The sequence below is a fragment of the Mus caroli genome, unplaced genomic scaffold (assembly GCF_978045245.1).
Source record: "Mus caroli unplaced genomic scaffold, Mus_caroli_1 scaffold_20, whole genome shotgun sequence".
NCBI classification, from domain to species: domain Eukaryota; kingdom Metazoa; phylum Chordata; class Mammalia; order Rodentia; family Muridae; genus Mus; species Mus caroli.
The window spans coordinates 10,977,164-10,999,455 of NW_028227275.1; the positions used below are offsets into that span (position 1 = coordinate 10,977,164).

General features: G+C 42.1%; 1 protein-coding gene across 7 annotated transcripts in view; it reads left to right on the top strand.

The window, feature by feature from the left end:
* The window catches only part of Sorcs1 (sortilin related VPS10 domain containing receptor 1), a 527,192-nt gene that overhangs the window by 337,582 nt on the left and 167,318 nt on the right, over positions 1-22,292 (top strand). For all 7 annotated transcript variants that reach the window (XM_021151490.3, XM_085833868.1, XM_085833869.1 and 4 more), the window contains one exon: positions 16,257-16,330. In XM_021151490.3, the coding sequence (XP_021007149.1) occupies positions 16,257-16,330 (74 nt within the window). The remainder of the gene's footprint in view (positions 1-16,256; positions 16,331-22,292) is intronic.

The window sequence follows — 22,292 nt, forward strand, 5'->3', positions numbered from 1 at the left end:
CTAGCTGCAGCAGAGTGGAACCAGTCAAAGAGAAAGAATTGTGTTGGAGTAAACAAAGATGAAAAAGCTGGAGAGCCTTGACATCAGACATGGGCATGCTGAGTTTGGAGTTTGCCCAGTTGGCTTTTCTTGGTCCATTATTTCCTCACGTTTTGGAATTGTAATGTATATCCTGTAGTGGTGGTGGTATGTGCCCTGCTTTGAGTTTGAGTTTATAAGTCATTACAGTTAAGTAATTGGATGAATCTCAGAAGAGACTTTGAAATTTGGACTTTTAACATTTTTGAGACTAGTATAGACTATGATATTTTTAAAGTTGGAATAATTATATATTGCATTATGCTATGGCTAGGTATGGTCTGCATAAATTCATGTGTTTGAACAAGTCTATGGTACCCAGAGAGTGGAGTGTGGTAGTTTGACGATGTTTGACATAGGTCTGGTACTCTTAGAAGCTGTGGGCTTGTTAAAGTAGGTATGGCCTTGTTAGAGTAATTTTTTCACTAGGAGGTTGGGCTTAGAGACCACCCTCCTAGCTGCCTGCTGAAGCCAGTCTTCTATTTGCCTTTGGAACAAGAAAAAGAACTCTCAGCTCTTCCAGTACCATGCCAGCCTGGACACTACATGCTTCCAGTCATGATGATAATCCACTGGATGCTTTAAACCTGTAATCGAGCCCCAATTAAATGTTGTCTTTTATAAGAGTTGCTTTATTCATGGTATCTCTTTACAGCAATGGAAACCCTAACTAAGACAGCCAGGGAGCTCACAGATGCACAGAGTGACTGCATGCATTATATAAACTTAATATAATAACTTAATAAATAACCAACATTCAGACGGTAAATTCATAGTGACCTTTAGGCTCATAGCCTCCTGTAAAACAAAAATATGACAGACTTCTTGGACAGGAGCACACACATTTTCTTAAGCAAAGAAGAATCTCATAAGTAATTATATAAAAGTGGAAAAGTAATGTTTACAGGGTGGAATTTTTTTGTCAAAATCAGAAGGCTGGTAAAGCTCGCTATAATACACACAGATTTGTAGAACCTGATCTTAGTCAGGTTTGTGGTTTGGCCTAATGGGCACACATGGTTTTTGCTACCCTCACTTAGAGCCTTTGAAGAATTGTCAGGGTTGGTGTATGCTCCTCAGTCATAGGGTTAAGCATAAAAATGTGAAAATACATAGAAGTAACATGAGGGTCTGAACCCAAGGTTCATTTTGTGATCACAGACTTCATACATTTCTGTGCTTGCAGAGTTTGAAAAATCCTGATCAATCTTTGTTCTATGTGATGTGAGGAATTAAAAAATTGATAGTTCAAGAAACATAATCGTACGAAAATTGAGTTGATTTTATGTGTGGATGTTGTAGGACTAGAAAGAGATCTTTGTATGAAATTTGGTGGGACTCTAAACTTTGATGATATTTTGAAGTGAATATGTGAACGGGATCAGTCTTTCTATCTCTGGTTTCTCAAGAGAGAAACAAGAATAAATCATTTATATGGTAGAACTGGACAGCCTGCTCATGTATGTAGAGAACTGAAAAGACCTCAGTGTCTCAAGACATACACCAAAGTGTGGAAAGCAATATCTGCCATCAGAGAAGCCAATGATACTCTCTGGAGTTAAGTGGAGAGGGCCTGTGGACCACCAGGTGGAGTCACTGATGCTGGTACCAGTATCTGACAATCATCGACAGACCTTGAGATTTTGAGAACTGATAAGACACAGTTCCGGACCCCAAGGAGAGCTCAGTGCTGGCGTTGGCTAGCCAGCATCTGCGGTTTTGTAGGAAAGAGGACCATTTGTTCCTGTGCATAAGTATTGTTCATCAGTTTTTCGCCGTGACAGCTGCTAGTGCTGTTGTTGCCAAGTTCTTGGCTGAGATCTTAGCCCCAGAGCAAGCTTCCCATCTGCTGGAGACAGTTTCATGTCAAACTCAGGCAAACATAAAGGAACTGACTCTTCTAAAACACCGTGATGAGATGCTGGCCCTGACACAACTTACCTATGAACAGCGTCCTCATCTCTCCTCTTCCCTTTCTTCTATATTCTTTGTACTTTGGGGCACACTTTACTTCCTCTACACATAGAGAGTTTTTGATTTTCTCATGTCTCCAAGATAGATTTTTTTTCTGTACTTCAAGGAATAGGACATTTAAGGCACTGAGAAAAAAAAATTGGATTATTGGTCTAGAGAAAGCCCATAAGGTCTGAGATGCCGCTTTCCCTGTGATATTATGCACACACACTTTGTGGAGGCTTTTTGACAGGGCCATTTGGAAGGCACTCGAAGACTTTTGTTGACTACATTTTTCTTTATGGACCACAGTAAACTCTTACTGGCCACCAATTCCATGGGAATTTTAAATATCAACCAGTGACTGGTATTTAATCTTGAAGAAAATTTTTATTCCCAAATTTCCTCCTTAGACCTAAGAGCAATATAGTGTTTTCATGATCTAGGATTATTTTTTTCGTTACAGAATAAAAATCTCCTGATAATATTTAGTATCTCCATAGTTAAGTAGTAATCTCAAAAATAAACTAATTGAAGGAAAAAGTAATGAATATGAATGGTAATTTATATGTTTTCCTGATATAAGTATGAAGACCACAAGACTCAAGATCTGCCATTTATAAGCTGGCACACCAAGAAAGCCAGTGATATGATTTGATCTTAGTCTGACTTGGTGAGAATTGGATGAGTGTCTTAGGGGGTAGCCTTAGTTTCGTCCTTGTCCCAGGTACTGTTGCCTTGGGACTCAATACCAACAGGCTAACCTGTGATCACCAAGTTAACAGGTAATTCCAAATAGAGGAGACACGAATAAAAGGGAAAATGTGAGAGGAATTTTGCTCCAGTTAGTCTGTGGGACCAAGTGAGAAACGGATGGCGTTTTGTTATTCTTGTCCTACATTTTAAAAAGATAAGCATGTGTGTGTGTGTGTGTGTGTGTGTGTGTGTGTGCACGTGTGTGTGTGTGTGTTTATGCATGCACACACATGCAAACATATTCCATGGCAGGTGTGCGGAGGTCAGACGACAAATGGGGTGGAGTTCTCCTTTTACCACTTGAGTCTCAACATTCAACTTGCATGATCAGGCTTGTGGCAAGTGCTTACCTTTACCTGACGATGCCGGCAGCCCTTTATTTTATCTTACTTATTTGGAATTAATGCTTTTTATAGCATAAGCTGTCTAGTACCTGTTTCAGACCACTGCAATCTGCATAGCAGTTGGCACGCAAAGAAGCCTATTGCATTTCCTAGAGGGACTCTGGAACACTGTGCCTTCTTTACTGTTTGTTTCTCTAGCTTAAACAGGAAGCACCCTTTGTTGTTGGTTTCTTCGTTTGCAAACAGGGAAGCCAGGAGGAAGGGCATGCAGTCCCTTCCTTCGTTCCTTGCTTTCCCTGACTTCTTTCCGTAATACAGGAAACCACCCAAGGAAGCCTTGGCAGCAGGCTGAAGCTGCCAGATTACATCTTTATTTTAATTTGGCAATAAACTAGTGTACAAACTGTGCTATAAAACATTGCCTCCAACGGCATCTCTCAGTCTGTCTTAAACACCTCACTAAACATGATGTGTTGGGAAACACTCAAAAGGAGAGAAAACAAAGAGCAGATGTGACTGCAAGAAAAAAAGAGGAAGAGAGAGAGAGGCAGGAGCAGAGTAGACGAATGTGCACATACCTCAGCCATGTAGAGCATGCCAGGTTCTGGGCTCCTTTCTCTGTGAGGGCTTGTGTTGGAAGAGCAGCTTACTAAGGGGACAATAACACACCGTAATGTCCTATTACGGACATGATGCTGCCAGGACTTGGGCTACTGAATAGCTTGTGCTGGGAGGTTCCTGACCTCCTTAGCTGACTGGCTCAACCTCCTGCCAAAGGTAGTTGCAGAAAAGGGCTTCTCACCACTGGTCATTGCTCCAAGCAGCTTCCTGGCTCTCCCTTCTCTATGCATGGCCAGAAACAAGTAGTTCATGGGCTCCGTTCCTACTCAAATGGTCAAGTAGCACAACTGAAGAGAACACGCAGGGGCTGGGCAGTGTGCGCATGGAGAGCGGGTATTATTCTATTGAGATCCAGGCCATGTCCAGCTTCAATTTCTACCTTGCTTCATGGGATGACAGGGCCAAGGTCCAGACCTCTTGGCTTATTTAGGTGAAGTAATCAGACTTCATTTGTCAAACTAAGTATATGTTTCAAAAGGTATAAGTGTTTACAACTAACACAGAAATTTTATAAATGTGTGCTGTGGTGGATTAAAAAAAAAAATCTACCTTGTCAACTGCCCTGAATTGGCTCTCCAGCTACTTTCTACTTCTTAACTTTCCTCATTTTCTTTTATTTCTTAAAATTTATTATAGAGAATGTTCATTTATTGTTCTATGATTTAAAACACTACATTTGGAGAGGGGGATCACTTGGGAGGAGTTGGGGGCCAGCAGGAGGGTTGGGACAAGGGCCTAACACAGAAATGAATAAGAACAAAGCCGTGTCTAGGCACATATGAAAGTGTCAGTAGGAAACCTATTGTTTTTTACAATTAATGTAGGCTTATACAAACAAAAACATTTGCATCCAAATGACTGATCAATGCTGTGCCTGAAAGACCAAGCCCTTGGGGCTGCCTTGTGGCACTTACTTTGTTTTGTTCTAGAACATTTATAAATTTATACTGGGCCACTTGTAATATTATGAATTTTAGGTTTAGTATATAGAATAACTAGTGTACAAACTGCTGTAAAACATTGCCTCCAATGGCATCTCTCAGTTTGTCTTAAATACATCTCAGATCTTCATCATTGCATCTTCAGGCAAATGTGTCATACCTTGTGCTCAGGGACTCACCCTCCCCGTTACCTTCCCCTTCCTTACTCTGCCTGGTTCTCTTTCTTTTCAGACAGTTCAGTCTTTTGCTCTCTTATCATATGGTGTCCTTATGGAGGGGACCAGCCACTTCTTATACCCCAGCTAATCCCTTCCCTAGGCTAAAAAGCCAGCACATAGGCTCCCCAAGGTTTGTGTGGTAACAGGACTAGTATCCTACATCATTGTATCTTAATATTTATATAAGGATATTTATATCTATCTTTATATCTGCTCTTGTACTTTGACTAATCTGTCAAAGACCTCTTCCTCTAAGTTCTGTAAGTGCAAGGGACTTCCTTTGTTCTGTAGAGTGCTGTTGGGTTTCCTACCCAGCTTCCCCCCGTGCAAGTGGCCAGTCACCTTGAAGCATTTGTTAACCTGCATCTGGCTTATTTCATTTAACATCATTATTTTCCATTTACATCTGTTTCCCTGCCAATGTCACAATTTCTGTATCACTTGTTTTGAAGCTATAGCAGCAGAAGGCCACATACCAGCATGCAAGAATCCTCTTTTGTTCCCAACCTCTTCTAGGTGCTGAAGGATCATAATCCATGAATTTGTGATAAAATAGGGAATCCTAATTCTACACATTGGCTGCACTTTTAACACTTGGCAGATGGGTTCCAAAGCCAAAATTTGCTTTTAGAGGGAGGAAGCCTGCTGTTGGTAACATACCAGAAGTACTAAACATTAATAGTTGACATTCTATGCATATGAAAAACATGCATTGATATAAAAGGAAAAAAATCTACTTGCAAATTGATTGGTAGGCAATGACAGTTTTTGTTACTTCCACCAAAGGGCCTCTTAAGAACTACTTTTAGATTTCCCTTCCCATCTTCAGGTTTTGCTAATTAGTTGTCTCTTCCTTCCTTCCTTCCTTCCTTCCTTCCTTCCTTTCTTTCTTTCTTTCTTTCTTTCTTTCTTTCTTTCTTTCTTTCTTTCTTTCTTTCTTTCTTTCTTTCTTTCTTTTTCATGTATTGGTCTATATAGTTTGCAGGCATGTTGATGTGTACATGTATGTGTTCGTGTGTATGTGTTTCACCTCATTCTTTCTATGTGTATGTGTGTTAGGTGTGTGTGTGTTAGGTGTGTGTGTGTGTGTGTGTGTGTGTGTGTGTGTGTGTGTGTGTTAGGTGTCTGTGGATGCCTAAAGCATTGCCTTTTCTTCCTTTAACTCCTGCTACACTATACTTGCAGGGCCTTGCAAATTCTGTCTATCCTACCTATCCAGCTTGCCCTGGAGACCATCCCTCTGTGCCTCCCAAAAATCTGAGATTACAAGCACCTGCAAGGCATTCCCTACCTTTTCTTCTGAACTGGGGATACAATCTCAGGTCTTCATGCTTGCATCACAGGCACTTTATTCAGTGAGTCCTGTCCTCAGCCCCAAGCAGTTTTTACATCCTAAAAAAAAAAAGCAATCCTGACTTCTCCTAATGTAGGGATAATGCTTATCATGGCTGCTTCAAATACTGTGCCTGCTCTGGGGAATACTGACTACTTGCTATGAGAATAGGTGAGCTTTGAGCATTTTCACAACCTTCGTTATCAAAACTGATGAGCACCAAAGGAAACAGGGAAGGTGCTGGCTCTCTTCTCTCTCAGGCCCTGCTACTGGCTGGTGAATGAATGTCAGTAGGCCCACTCAACTTTATAAGTTCTTCCACTAAAAAGTGGAAGGAATAATGGTAGAACCTGCCTTCAGCGACTAGCTAAAGATGCAAAGATAATGGAAGAAATTAACACTGAATGATGCAAGGAGCAAACATGGCATGCTTGACACAGTTAATTATCCATAGACCTAGGAGAAGGTAAACCCAGGGAGCTGTAGCTGGAATCAGCCTCAAGCAGAGCCTACCTCAGACCCACTTCTTTCCAGTATGTGAGACATGGACAGTTTCCTAAGAGAATGCCTCTGTAGTCAATCCTTGAAAGCAACCGTATGACTAGAGTGAAAAGACCCCAGATGGACCAGTACATGGTGCTCGGGAAATATTGTTGATTATAATAACATTAAGCCATTGAACATTAAAGTACTGATATTGGCAGTGATTCTATTTCTTTCTTTGTAGAATGGGTAGCCTCTTAATGTCAAGGAAAAGGTGAAAATAAAAGACCAGTGGGTCGCAGAACTCAATAACAAGTTTGCAAAGCACACTTATAAAACCAATATCTACCTAATGCCATTGCATTTACTGGAGGCGCTGCTTTAAGTAAAAAAAAGCACTTGGTTATTTCTACACAGTGAGTGTGTATGGTAGACCATGCTGACTTGGCAGGGTTTTCACATGCTTGAAATTTCCCATGTCAGGGCTGATTTCTAATCTCATGAATATGTAAATAATTTAAGTATCCAAGTTAAAAACTGGTGATTAGAATGGAAACCAGGGAGTTCAGTAAATGTCAACCCTGATCCTTGTTTATAAAACAAATTCTCAAGCTGAAATGCCACCACATGCAAACAAGGATGGCCTGTGTTCACTGAGGATGCCTTGTTTAACAGGCTGTCCTGTCATTTGCAGTTGCTACCCAGAACAGTTTGAGCTATCTGTTCCTGAGGATTTGAAAGGAATTGACCACAGGAAGAAACACAAATGGAAATTTCAAAGCAAGTAATTGGAATTAGTATTTGAATAGAAACAATCACCCTACCTAGTGGCAACATGTACTTCCAAATAGAGGGAATATGTTTGCAATAAGTTAGTTCTTATCTGGCCTATGCAACCTTTACTTGTGTTTAAGAATCTTTGAGGCACAAATTTCAACCCTGTCTGTCTGTCTGTCTGTCTGTCTGTCTCTCTCTCTCTCTCTCTCTCTCTCTCTTCCTCCCTCCCTCCTCTCTCTTTCTGTGAAGCACTTTCAGATCTCAGTGCATAACAAATGTCTCCAAATCAAAATAACGAATGGCTACACATTGACCTTTCCTTCCTTGGCAGCTCCAGTCCTCCACGTCTAATCCCCAATCCTCAGAGTGTCAATCCCAACCATGGGGGCTTTGACAGATTTCAGTGACTGCTGTGGAATGGCCAGCGACAGATTTGATAAATCCTGCCTCAGGAGAGATTGATGGAGCCCGCAGCATGTGTCATCTCTTCCTTTCGCTTTTCATCAGAAAGTCCTGACAGCTTATCCTTGATGCTCTGGTCCTATATGTTTGCTGAGATTTGGATCCAGTCCCCATTAGTTCCCACAAGTTTCTATGTGATTGTTTCTACTTGTCAGACTCCATGTGTCATTCCAGTTACCATCTCATTTTCATTTGTGTGTTCAGTAGGTCTTCTGATACTGACCAAAGCACAGGAATACCATTCTTGACTTTGCTGCTCATTTGATTTCCCAATATCACCCATTCTCCTGAGGCACTCCCTTCCCTCAACATCCTCAATGCTTAGCAATTTTAATTGCGCTCCAGGGCCTACTTTTATAGATTTTATAAATCTCTATTTTTTTTCCTCCACTCAAAAGGTTACCCTCCCACTCTGTACAAAACATATGTTGTTTGTAGCGACTCAGAGAATATAGTCTATTCTTTGAGAAACATCTGCTCAGGCAGGATGGTGAAGGAGTTTGGGGTGGCAGTTGTGGTTCTGTCCCTGGTTAAGCTTCCCCAGGTCTCATTGATGCTCTGTCAATGAGATTTCTACACTGCCAGCTTTGCATTGCTCTGTGGCTCAGTTCAGGTCCTTCCGGTACCATGGAAAACCAGACCAACATTACTTACTTCTGAAGCCTGTTCGCAGGGACGGACTTCCTTTTTTCCTGTTAAATATGGTGAAGATAGGAGATTGGTACTCACAGTCCCTCTGGCCTGGCCTTAGGAATTTACTTTTAGCCCTTAAGGTGCCATCTCTTTCTTGCTGAAAAATGAAAGAACAACAGCAGCCAATGGTGAACTAAGAGGTGGATGGGCGCTTTGTACCAAGGCTATCCCTGGGGTGGTATTAGGATGAGACAAATAAATAAAATTGGCAGAGTTTCCTGTCAGCCTTCTCAAGAAGTACAATTTGCAGGCCCCCTGCCACTCAAACATCAAGGGCATAGTAAAAAAAAGACAAAGTAATCATGAGTCCCCCAAAAGAGTCCACGGCAGGAAGTATGCCACCAGATTAAGCCCCTTGGAGAGCTTTGTGGAAGGAGCCCAGGAAACAGTTCCCTGACTGTGGAACTCACTCTGAGAGATGTTGTGATGAGCAGCATCTAATCCCATCAGCCAAAGGCCGAAAATGTGTTTATCATGACTCTTAGCTTCAATGGGTTTGTCTTTCCGCCGCTTTCTATGGAGCTGGCTCCCTTCCACCACATTCCTAGTGACAAAGGACAATCCCAAATGTGCACTTGTCTATTCATTTTAAAGGGAAGATAGCCTCATTCAATTTAGGAATATTGGAAGTCATTCCAGGATCATGATAACTGCAAACATTTGTGTCAATGTAAGAAAACTGAATCTCCTTTCACCAGCTGAGAGCAATCACTTGATTTTCATGGGGCCAATATGTAAGACGGGAAATGACAAGAGAACGTGCCTGCCCTTATCCTCTTCTTCGCTGGCCATACTTGTATGTGTATTACAAATCCATTGCAACGCCAGCGGATGCAGCTCATTCTCTCTCATGGTCAAGCTCTTGGGCCCTTCTGTGACAGTCTGCTCTATCACGCTTGCCCATCATCCACCTTACAGACCCTGAGGCTTAAACAGGATGACACCATCGATACCTGACAGTCGGCTCCAGATCACAAGGCAGCTAGCCCTTGCTAATGCTTCCTTTACCGTCAAATGCGTTTTTTATCATCACCTTTCCCAGAACAGACAAAAGCAGATGTGCAAACAAGCCAATGTGAGAATTCTTCCCCCTTCCCAAGTCCCCAGGAGAAGCGTGGGGCTGAAAAGAGAAGTGTTGACAGGTCCAGACCGGCTCACAATCAACTGAGCATGGGGAAAGGATAGGCTTGTGATCATGAAGTTATGCTTGCTAAAGCAGGAAAGTTATCACAGACATTGTACAGTGACTTTAGACAGGAAAGGTTTTCTGTCTTTTATTCTTAGTTAACCAGACTACAACCTTCCTGTCTGCTAGACATTTCAGCTCCTTCTACTCATTCTCCATATTTTATTTCATGCAACTAGTAAAACCAAGTCAAAGTCTACATAGGCATTATTTCAGAGTGCATGGCAGAGGGTTAGTAGATGAACATTGCCCTCCTAAGGGTTGCAAGTGCTCCCCCTTCCTCTTGCAGATCACCCCTTCCATTTTTTTCCCCCTGGAGGGTTTGCATCGCTGGAGAAAGCAGCTGCTGTTTTCTCTCATGTGACAGATAGTAATGATACTTCTCAGCTCAATGTTCTGACAGTCAATGAAACCTTGGAGCTGAAGACAGAGGGGGAGGAGAACAAATCTTCTCTAGGTGCTGGCAACACTGTAAGTTTTATTAAGGGGAACTGACAGATGTCTTCTTCTTCTTCTTCTTCTTCTTCTTCTTCTTCTTCTTCTTCTTCTTCTTCTTCTTCTTCTTCTTCTTCCTCTTCCTCTTCCTCCTCCTCCTCCATCTCCTCCTCCTCCATCTCCTCCATCTCCTCCTCCTCCATCTCCTCCATCTTCTCCATCTCCTCCTCCTCCTCCTCCTCCTCGATCTCCTCCTCCATCTCCTTCTCCTCCTTCTCCTCCTCTCCTCCTCCTCCTCCATCTCCTCCATCTCCTCCTCCTCCATCTCCTCCATCTCCTCCATCTCCTCCTCCTCCTCCTCCTCCATCTTCTCCTCCTCCTCCTCCTTGAAAAGCCCTGGCACTGGCAGCTGAGCCGGAGTCAGTGCTGAGGATGCTTTGATACTGGTCTGCTCCCTTCTTTGCTCAGAACTTTGCTGTCAGACTTTGCAGGTTTAGTTAACATATTAACACGAATGCCTGGGAGTTGTTGTTTTCTTCCTTTCTTGCTCTAACACCAGGCTGGACAATTACCTTCCTAGGGAGAAAATGTTTGAAGTTGCGTTCACAGTATGTAAGATAGATTTCTCTGGGTTAAACTTTCAAGGACCCACATGGAAATCCTTAGAACTTTCAAATATATCTACATGATAGAGACAGTTTTCTTTGAAGATACTGGCCATGAGGTATATATCCATGGAAATAAGGTAGATTCTCCTATACAGATTACCAACATCTATTGAAACCTGAGCTATTTATATTTTGCATATATTATGATAAAGAAGATCAGGCAAAATGTATTTTTTAAAGAGTCAGAAATGTTTTCAAAGGTTACCAGACCTACATTTCTAAAAAGTTGGAGAATACTTTTAGAAATTTCAAGGTGGTATTTTTGACATTTTCTTTTTTCTTTTTATTATCATTTTATTCATTTACATTTCAAATGATATCCCCCTTTCTGGTTATCACTCCATAGACACTCCCCCATCCCCTTCCCCTCCCTGCCACAGACTGGACTCAGTTGACCCCTCAACCCACAGGAGAATCAGGGTCCTGGTATTCAGGTGGGCAAGGAGTCAGCAGGGTGACACACAGACATGAACACATGGGAGTTTTGATCTGAATGTAATTTCTCAAAGCAAGCATCAGACTTATATTACAGAAGAAAACAAGAAAGTTAGGCAACACATTAAGGTCATAAGGTACATTGAGGTTGCCCAATGCAAAATGACTCTTACACAAAACAGAGAAATGCATACACGAAAGCTAACGGGAACTACGCAGTGTTTACAATGGGGATAAAATTCAGTGTTTACAACTGGGATCAAAAGCAGCCCCACCTAAGGTCAGCTTCTCTTAGAAGCCAGAGGCAAGGGTTTTATGCCCTTGCCGTAGTTCCAATTCTAGTCTATTGTATAATCCACCTTCCCTCTAGGCCATTGTAAATTCCTGTCTATGGGAGTGACTCCGTTGTTGTTCTAAGTATTTACTCTAGTTCCTTCTTAGACCACAACCTTCCTTCTTCCTAGGCCACTGTAAATTCCTGCACATGGGAATGACTGGGCTGTTATTCTAAGTTTATTTTGTAGAACTAGCCCTGAGATTTCTAGCTTTTTTCCAGTAAATGCATGATTTCTTTTCACTATCTGTCAACATTGGAGGCTTTTTGTCTGAATAGGTAATATTCTTACTAAATTCCGAGGCCAGGGTCAGCTCAAGGACTGCCTAGGACATTGGTGAAGGCTATGGAGTAAAATTCAATGTAACTTAGGTATTTGTCAAATCATTCCTTGGAGGCACCTATAATAAAACAATTGAAGGAAAGCACACAGATCCATTCACCAACTGACATAGGGACAAGTTTGGAGTATTCATGCTATGGGACTCCAGGAGACTAAGTTTCTGTGAAACTTTTTGCCTCAGGACTGTGTCCAAGCTTTTGGGCTTGACACACAGACTTCACTGGAGTGGGTGTAGCACCTCCCCCTCCCCTTTTCTTCTGTGAGGGTGCTCCTTCTCCCTACTCTCCCACTCCTGCCTCACCTCTCTAGTATCTCCTTATGCTGGAGCATCAAGCCTCCACAGGACCAAGGGCCTTATCTCCCATTGATGTCAGATAAAGCCATACTCTGCTATATATGTATCTGGAACCCTGGATTCCCCCATGTATACTCTTTGGTTGGTTGTTTAGTCTCTGGGAGCTCTTGGTGGTCCAATTAGTTAATACTGTTGTTCTTCCTATAGAGTTGCAAGCCCTTCAACTTCTTCAGTCCTTCCCCTACCTCTTCCATTGGGGTCCCTGGGCTCAGTCTGATGGTTTGCTGTATCTGAATCTGTATTGGTCAGGTGCTGGTAGGACCTCTCAAGGAACAGTCATACCAGGGTCCTGTAATCAAGAGCTTCTTGATATCACCAAAAGTGTGGGGGTTGGGTGTCTACAGATCAAATGGATCCCTAGGTGGGGTGGTCTCTGGGTCTTTTCTTCAGTCTGTTGCATTTTTTTTTTTTTTGTCTCTGCCATTCCTTTGGACAGGAACATTTCTGGGTTAAAATGTTTTAGATGGGTGGGTGGGTATCCCCATCCTTCAACCAGGGGGACATGCCTATCTACTGGAGGTGGTCTCTACAGGATATATCTCCTCTTTGTTGAGTATTTCAGCTATTGTCATTGCCATTGGGCCCTGGGAGCCTCCTGCTTCCCTGGAGTCTGGGACTTTCTAGTGGCTATCCCCAATTCCCTATCCTCCCACTGATGCATGTGTCTATTCAATTTCCTGACCCTCTATACCTCCCTCCTGTCCCTTCCAATACTTGTTCTTGCCCCACTTTTTTTCAAGGTGGTCTTTAGGTGCATAAGAATTCCATTTTTCTTTGATACAACTAAATATATACATGTGATCATTAGTCGGAAGGACTGCACTGTTGGACCACAAGCCTTTGGAGAATAAGGCCAGAGGGAAGCTAGGTATGCAGGGGAAGGCTTACAGAGAAGGAGTCATTGGAGGTGAGCAATAGAGGAAGATCAGCACCAAGGACAGAAGTCCTGAAGCAACCTTTGGCAGAATAGTAGTGTTTGTTGGTGAAGGACTGATATTAAACTTTTCTTTCTGACCTACATGTATGCACCATGATACACTCATGCTCATAACTCCTTACAAGAACCAGCATTTGCACACACCTACACAGAAGTGTGTGTGTGTGTGTGTATGTGTGTGTGTGTGTGTGAAGCACATAGTGCACCCATGTACCCAGGAACCCTGTTTTCTTCCTAGCATGGCAGAAAACATGGACTACCACCATAATAAAATACATGAGTTAATAAATGTATTAAGAGAAGAGACTATTTGACTCATAGGTTTTAGTCAGCCGTGAGTCAGCATGTCATGGGAAGAGAGTAGGTCTGAGCAAGGCTCCTTTAAGGCCCAAGAGCAGAAAAGAGATTGAAGAGGGTACTCTGGTCTCATGGTGACATTTAGGATATGTCACCAGTGACTAATGGTCTTCCTACATTGCTTCTCTGTTCAAAGGTTCCATTACCTCCCACCAGTGTCACGAAGAAACCCAGCGTTTTACACATGACCTTATTAGGGGGACTCAACATTCTAACTTCAGCAAAAAAGGGTAAAAGTAGAGTTATAAAACACAACTTTGAAACAAAATGCCACACTCTTCTTTGTTGGAGGATCAAATACTATACACTAGAGCCAATGAGTGGCTTGCTTTAACATTCAGCCATCTCAGCCTTTCTGGATTGCAGGATATGTTTTGGCTAACTGAACAGTGTCATAACAGGTTCCTTCAAGGAGCAGTAAATACTCAATTGAGGTAAGTTGTTCTTTGGGCATGCTTGGTGCATCAACAGCTTTGATGAGTCACCTCGTGATTAATTTGACCTTTTTTTTTTTTTTGGTTGTACAGTTCATGTTGCTGAAAAGAGAACAGGAGGCAGGTGATGCCTGTACTCAGCACAGTGACTCACCATGCACTCAGTGTGAGATATGGCAAATGCAGAGAAAAGATGTTGATGGTCAGGTGTATTATACACCAGGCACAGGGCAAGAAATAGATGTGCCATATGATGTTTTCTAAATCAGTAGTTGTCTACTATGGACACCTGGTACCTAGAGGGAAAAAAAGGTTCTTCAAACTTCCATAAGAGAATAATTTGATACACAGGGCCCCAACATGACATGGAGATTCATAGAACAGGATTGAGAAGTGGAAATGAAGAAGAAGTCATAAAAGAAATAAATAAAAGACATTTTTGGAATCAGAAGGTAGAGAGTTAACCCTTATCTCATGGACAGTAATTCACAGTGCAGTTGCCCTTGGAGAATGTGGCCATCTATAAAGTGGCCACAACAACTTTATGCATCACAGGAACAAGGTAACAACTGGTAAATGAAATAATGTGTGGATAATGCTTGGATCATTCTAAGAGCTTGGTCTATATAGACTAGGGTTTTATAATCTGAGTTTCCTTTGTTTGCTCTTGCAAAGATTAGTGGAACATGTGGAAGTCAAGCAATGTCTGCTATACTCATAGACCAGTGCCTTATTCAGTCATCATCAGAGAAGTTTCTTCTAGCAACAGATTGAACAGCTGCAGACACTAACAGTCAGACATTACATAGAGAGAAATAGTCTAAGTGGGACATCTCCATCAAATCCCTCCCCTCAGAGCTCAGTGAACTCCACTGAAAAGAAGGCAGAAAGAGTTTAAGAGCCAGAAGGATGGAGGACATCAGGAGAACAAGACCTTCTAAATCATCTATGCAAGATGTGCATGAGCTCATAGAGTCTAAAGCAGCAGGCACAGGGATTCTTGGGACTCTTTTCTTCTTGTTGGGCTACCAAGTCCAACATTCATATAGTTTTTGCTTTATTTTATTTTATTTTATTTTTTCATTTGGTTGTTATCTCTTAGGAGCCTCTTCTTTTTTCTTTTCTCCCCCCCCCCCTTTTTTAAAAAAAGATGTATATGATTGGCCTGTCTTCATGTACACCAGAAGAGGACATCAGATCACATTACAGATAGTTGTGAACCACCATGTGGTGGCTGGGAATTGAACTTAGGACCGCTGGAAGAGGAGTCAGTTGTCTAACTGCTGAGCCATCTCTCCAATTCCTAGCCTCTTCTTTTCTATTGAGAGACCGAAAGGGAGTGAATCCCATTGCGAGGGGAGGTGAAGGGAGGAATAAGGAGGAGTAGAAAGATTGGAAATTATAATCAAGATATATTCTGTGAGAAAAGAATCTGTTTTCAATAAAAGGAAAAAAGAAAACAAATAAAAACTAGCATTATCTCATCGCCTCTAAGATTGAATATGTTCTCCACTCGATATTTGGTTTCCCATGATATGTTCATCCTCAACTACCGAAATGAGCCATATTTATTTGTTTGTTGTCTCCACCTGTCTTACAGCTTTGAATCCTTGCTCACCCCTTTGGAAGCAATGTGGTTTTGCCAATTAGAGTCCTGTTATCTCTTTAGACACTACTTGTTTCTCCAGAATTCTGGAAGTAGCCTCTAAATTTCTTCATCTTGGTTTGCTTCAAGCATCTCAGTTTCCATCAGGATCAGGTGTCATTGTGGATTCTTCAGAAACTAAGTACTGATTTTACCCTAGATGCTACACATTACATGGTGTCTATGCTATCAAGGAGAGCAAAAGACATTGCCACCAGGCAGTGTGCTCTATGCCTCCCAGTTCATTTTACTATTTCCTGAACATGTGATTTGCAGCGCCTCATGTAATTCCCAAGTGCCAGTCTCTTTAGTTTTTAAAGTGAGATGTTAATATCTGACTTGTAGGATTGACATGTAAAACAGAGGTGATGCCTTTGCCTGTAAATGCCAAATGTTGCTCCTGAGGAATCAAAAAACAAGAACAAGGGCCCCGATTCTAACTTGTCTTCTCTCTTTCCCTTTCTCCAGTTATACAGCTCGGCTGAGTTTGGCAGAAGATGGCAGCTTATCCAGGAATCAGTGGTACCAAATAGGTTCTACTGGTAAGTCTGCCTTCATATTTGGGCCTAAGATATCATCACCTTCCCTAGCAGATGCTGGGGCCCTCAAATAACCCTTTCAGATACTCTTAAAAATTGTGTCACTATTTTCCCATAAACCCCTAATATATCATTAATATTAGTGAACTTCAGGATCTTTGTAAGTATTGCTTTGGTATATTTACATGAACCTTGGATACAGGTATTGTTTTAAGGCACGGTACCTTTTATTAGTTATATATATATTTCAAAGAAGGGTTTTTCAGTATAAAGAAGGAGATCTTAATTAGTTTATCAGCAGATCTTGTCTGTCCGGTCTTCTAGGCCTTCTTCTTATCTTATTTGATACAGCCAGTACCCCTATTCTCTCCCTTAGCATGTCTTCTGTATCCTGTGAATTGTCAAACACATGTAGGCACAGGGTCATATTCTGCTCAGGCTGTTGTGACAGGATGCTATGGATGCATGGTATAAACAACCAATGTGGCTCTGTGAGATCCTGAAGACTGGGAAGATCAAGGTGAAGGTACCATCAGATTTACTTCCTGGTGTGAACTCTCCTCTTGACCTGAACATGGTTGTATCTTTGTGGGAAAAAAGAAGGGCCGTGGTCTCTCTTATCACTGTCACAAGGACACAAATTAATCCAGGGTAACCTCACTCTCATAACCACCTTATAAACTGAGTCAACTGAGTCATCTTCTAAAGGCTGAACTCCAAACACAATCACTTCAGTTTAGGCTTTTTTTTTTTTTTTTGTCAGGAGGAACATAGACATATAGCCCTTAACCTACCTACCTACCAGTAAAGGTATAGGTGACAGAGGTGTTTATATTTGCATGAGTATTATGACAGATGCTGTCCTATAGCTTTTTTTTATAGTGTGCTGCAATTATGCACATACCCTCATATTTTAGTTACAAATAAGCTTACTATAAGAATTCATAGAGAGATAAATAATAAGATCTATTGAACATAAATAGTACACCATATGTTATAAAGCATTATGCATTTGAAAAAGAAATAATAGAGAGGAAGGAGAGTGAAGAAGAGTATAGTACAGAAATAAAGACAAGAAAATCATAGTCTTGGTTTTTTTTTCCACCATGCTCCTAATTCTGTAATAGACCCCTCCATGACCATAGGCAACTCAATTTGAAAGTCAACCAAGCGACAAAAGTTAATTTTGGCTTTTGCATTTCCAACCCCAAATCCAAGAAATGTAAGAACAAGGTTTGGAACATTCTAGTGTGATTTTGATATTTTATTTAGTGAGAGTGTTAGAATGTGTATCCTCACCCAGAAAAGCAAACTCTAGTTCATCCAGAACTGCCTGTAGAAAAGACACTCAACCTGGCTCCAGGCTATTGCCTCTTCTATAGTAGAGTTAAAGAAACTAGCTCACAGGAGACTTTAGGTACTCTTTATTTACACAATCCAGAATCACCAGGACAGTGGCACTCAGGAGCCATTGAGCTCTGCAACAAGGGCTGCAAAAGTATCTCGTTATTATCTTGATGTCCCTTCTGAAATCACATTGGGACAGCAAGATGGAGGGACAACCTGCTGTTTGATTCTAGCTAGCCACTCTCTCTCTGCTTCCTTCACTTCTTCTACACTTACCTCAAAGAGGAGCACGTGTTAACTGTTGTGTGTGTGTGTGTGTCTTTGTTTATTTGGTTAGATAAGGTCTCCTGAAAGCCAGAGTGGCCTCACACTCCTTATGTATAAGTGATGGGCCTTCCAGGCACTGGGATTATATATGGGTCGTAACATATCCAGAACTTACACTTCATAATTTCTAATACTTCATCCCTGATGTTTTTTGAAAGCCAGAGAGCTTTATTAGAGAAATTTCCTTTCTTTTTAAAAAACATTTCATATATGCATAGAGTATTTACATGCCCACCCTTTCCTCCCTCAAACTCCTCCTATGACCTCCCACTCTCCCTTAAATTAATTCCATCATGGCTTTTTACTTTAATTATTATATAATGCATATATAAATGTAACCTGCTGAGTTCACTTAGTGTCACTTGGTAGTGAGGGAGAATGAGTCTTCCCCAGAGTTGAGTCCCCTCTAATTAGCTATCTAATACCGGGGCTCAGCCCTAGGGATGTTTTCCAAAACTCATATAGAGGCTGGAGATTTGGCTCAGTTAGACTGCTTGCTTAGCATACACAATGCCCTGAGTTCAGTCCTCAGCTCCGCATAATCTTTGTATGGTGATGTGTGTCTGTACCTATAACACCAAGGATGCTGATCATTCTAAGTTTCATGCTAGAGGAGCTGCAAGTAGAATCTTCTCAGAGGAAGGGGGGAGGAGGAAGAAGAAGAGGACAAGGACAAGGCGAAGAGAGTGAGAGACCTGAAAAAGCTCAGGCAAGTGACCTAGAAATGTCTATGTGGCGAGAGACCACTTCTTTTTCTATTTCTTCTTTCATTTTGTTGTCTTGTTTCTGTGATGTGTGCCCGTGTGTGTGTGTGTGTATGCCCGTGCCTGTGCCCGTGCGTGTGCATGTGTGTGTGTGTGTGTGTGTGTGTGTGTGTGTAGGAGTGTATACTAGGACATCAAGTGCAGTGTCTCCTCTACCACTCTGCCTTATTTTCTTGAGAGTATTTCTCAGTGAATCTGGAGCTAGGCTGGCAGCCAGCAAGCTCCACAAATCCTCCTGTTTCTTACCTCTGCCCCCCCCAACACACACACACACACAGAGAGAGAGAGAGAGAGAGAGAGAGAGAGAGAGAGAGAGAGAGAGAGAGAGAGCGAGCCAAGGCTGCAGATACCCATGGCTTTTTACATAGGTTCTAGGTATTTGCATTCAGGTCTTCCTTCTTGCCTGTCATTTACTCTTGTATCATGAAAGATAGCTCCAGCCCCAATTAACAACCCATGTTCCCTTATCACAATGAGCCACCCGTGACTGACTGCTTGCCTTCAAGCCTGTTTCTGATTCACCTGTTGCTGGCCATGTTGGGGATACCCTTTCAAAAATGAAGTTGACCTCTCTCAGGTCTGGGGATGCAGCTCTGTATCCTCTTCAGTCTCCACTAGGGTCAGCATGTTTAAAGATTTATTTGTGTTTATTGTATGTGTAGAGGTGTTTTGCCTGCATTTTGTATCATGTGCGTGAAGTGGTTGCAGAGGCCAGAAGAGGTCATCAAATACCCTTGGAATTGGAGTTACGGATGGTTGTTAGCCACCATGTGGGTGCTGGGAGCTCGACCATGTCTTCTGGTGAGAACAACTCTTATCTCATAAGTCCTCTCCCCAGCCCTTTTAAAAAATACTTATTTTTAATTTATTTTTTTATTTTTTAATCCTTTTTGTTTTTTTTTTTACAGTCCACTCTTCATTCCCCTCCTGGTCCACCCCCAACCACTCCCCATCCCATCCCTACCCCCCTCCCCACCTCTATCTCCATGAAGATGTCCCCAGCTCCCCATCCACACTCCACCAGAAGTCCCTACTCCCTGGGGTCTCAAGTCTCTTGAGGCGTTGGGCGCATCTTCTCTGACTGAGTCCAGACCCAGCAGTCCTCTGCTGTATATGTGTCGGGAGGCCTCATATCAGCTGATGTATGGTGCCTGGTTGGTGGCTCAGTGTCTGAACAATCTCAGAGGTCCAGGTTAGTTGAGACTGCTGGTCTTCCCATGGGGCTGGCCTCCTCCTCAACTTCTTCTGGCTTATCCCCAATTCAACCACAGGGGTCCCTGGCTTCCATCCATTGGTTGGGTGCTAGTACCTTCATCTGACTCTTTCGGCTGCTTGTTGGGTCTCTCAGAGAACAGCCATGCTAGGCTCCTTTCTGAAAACATAGCACAGCATCAGTTACTGTGTCAGGCCCTGGGGCCTCCTTTTGAGCTGGATCCCAATTTGGACCTGTCACTGAACCTTTCTCTCAGGCTCTTCTCCATTTTTGTCCCTGCAGTTCCTTTAGACAGAAACAATTCTGGGACAGGGCTTTTGATTGTGGAATGGCAACTCCATACCTCCACTTAATGTCCTGTCCATCCACCAGAGGTGGACTCTAAAAGTTACCCCTCCCCACTATAGAACACTTCATCCAAGGTCCCTCCATTTGAGTCCTGAGAGTCTCCAGGACTCAAGACCTCCCAGGTCTCCAGTACCTTAAGAATGTTCCCCTATCTCCCAAGGTTGCCTGTTTCCTTTGTTTCTGCTGGCCCTCAGGGCTTCAGTCCTGTCCTCCCCCATACCTGATCATGTTCCCCCCTTTCCCTCCCTGTCCCCTCTCCCACCTAGGTCCCTCCCTCTCCCCTCCTCACCACCCCCATGATTGCTTTCTTTTCCCTCCCAAGTGGGACTGAGGCAACTTCACTTGGGCCCTTCAGTCTGTTAACCTTCTTGATTTCTGTGGATTGTATCTTGAGTATTCTATACTTATTTAGCTAATATCTACTTATTAGTGAGTGCATTAGTTATATCACTCAGGATGATATTTCATTTTCTCCCATGTTCATGAGCTACCTTCATTTTTATCTAAAAATTATAAAGTCCTCTTTTAAAAAGGAAAAGCCAAGACCCTCATCCACTACTTTCTGTCCTGTTTTTGTTAGTTTGTTTTTGTTGTTATTGTTGTTGATGTTGTTGCTGTTATTGTTGTTGTTGGTGTGTGTGTGTACCTTATATATATAGAAAAAACTCAGATACATATTTTTTAAAAGTGTAATCCTCCCAGTTTATCATTGAAATGATAGTGATATTTGCCAACAGAACAGCTATAAAGGACCAGCCTTTCCATAAATCAGGTTTACCATGGGCTGCAGGTTTATGCACATGGACTGTAGCACTAGTGTGTACACAGTAGAATTCAGGAGGCCAGACAGGAGGGTTTTTGTTTTGTTTCAGTTTGTTCCTTAACAATAGAAATAAGGAAAAACATTGCTAGAAAGGCTAGACAAGGACGGGTACAAAGCTGAAGGTATGTATGTCCAGGTACCCGATGCTTAGTGTACCATATTTTCAAACTTACATGAACTCTTATTTTCATGTGGCATTATTGTAAGCAAAACAGACCTCATTCCCCTGTCACTCATGATAACTCATCCTTTCTTATTAATACTTTGAAGAAGGGTTTCATTTTAGAAGTAGATTGCTAAATCTACAAACTCTCACAAAATCATCACCTTTCAAATGCACTGCACACTACTGTTTGTTAATTCTAGTTTATCTGTCCACTATGCAAAACCAGTAGAATTGAATTGTTTTATTCTATTGTGAACATGAGAACACATCTTTCCCAATCAAGAATTAGCAGTGTGGAAGTGCTATTTAAAATTAAAGCTCTTTAATTCCTATAATAGTTTTCTGAGGGAGGCTACTCATTAGCATCGTTAACAGGAGAAGTCTAAGACAAAGAATGGCTAAGTAATTAGACCAAGGCCACCTAGGTGGAAAGTAGAAAGGTCATTATTTCAGTGATGGGTATCTCCAAAGTCCATTTCTACTCCATGCATGGATGCTGTTGCCTCTGCTGCTCACCCTGTAGCTGGAAATCTAATACCTTAGACGGATGTGTAGTCACAGTTCAAAGGTCTTTTGGCTGCAGTGACTGTCTTTGTATCTTTTCAAATATATTTGGCATTTGGCCCCCATGAGTTCAGCTTGCTTGCCATTTCTAGAGAGGGCCCAGCGTCCTGTGAGATGCACAGCACTACAGCTCCTGTAGAAATCTCTTGCTCTGTAGCCACATGGTCTGTGTTCTGACACTGGGCCACTTTCTGAGGCCAGCAAGAAATCTGCCAATCAAAGCAATGTGTGTTATTATATTCACTCCTGGAAACTAGAAGCTTTAAATTACATAGAAACCATGAAACTGTTGAGGAGTTTTCATCCTGCTTTAATTAAAAAGAAATGTCCTTTAATCACTGCTGCACCAGCCTAGGAGGAGGGTGTGACTCGTTCTCAGATGGTTTTCTCCAGTGGTAAATTGAATCATTAAA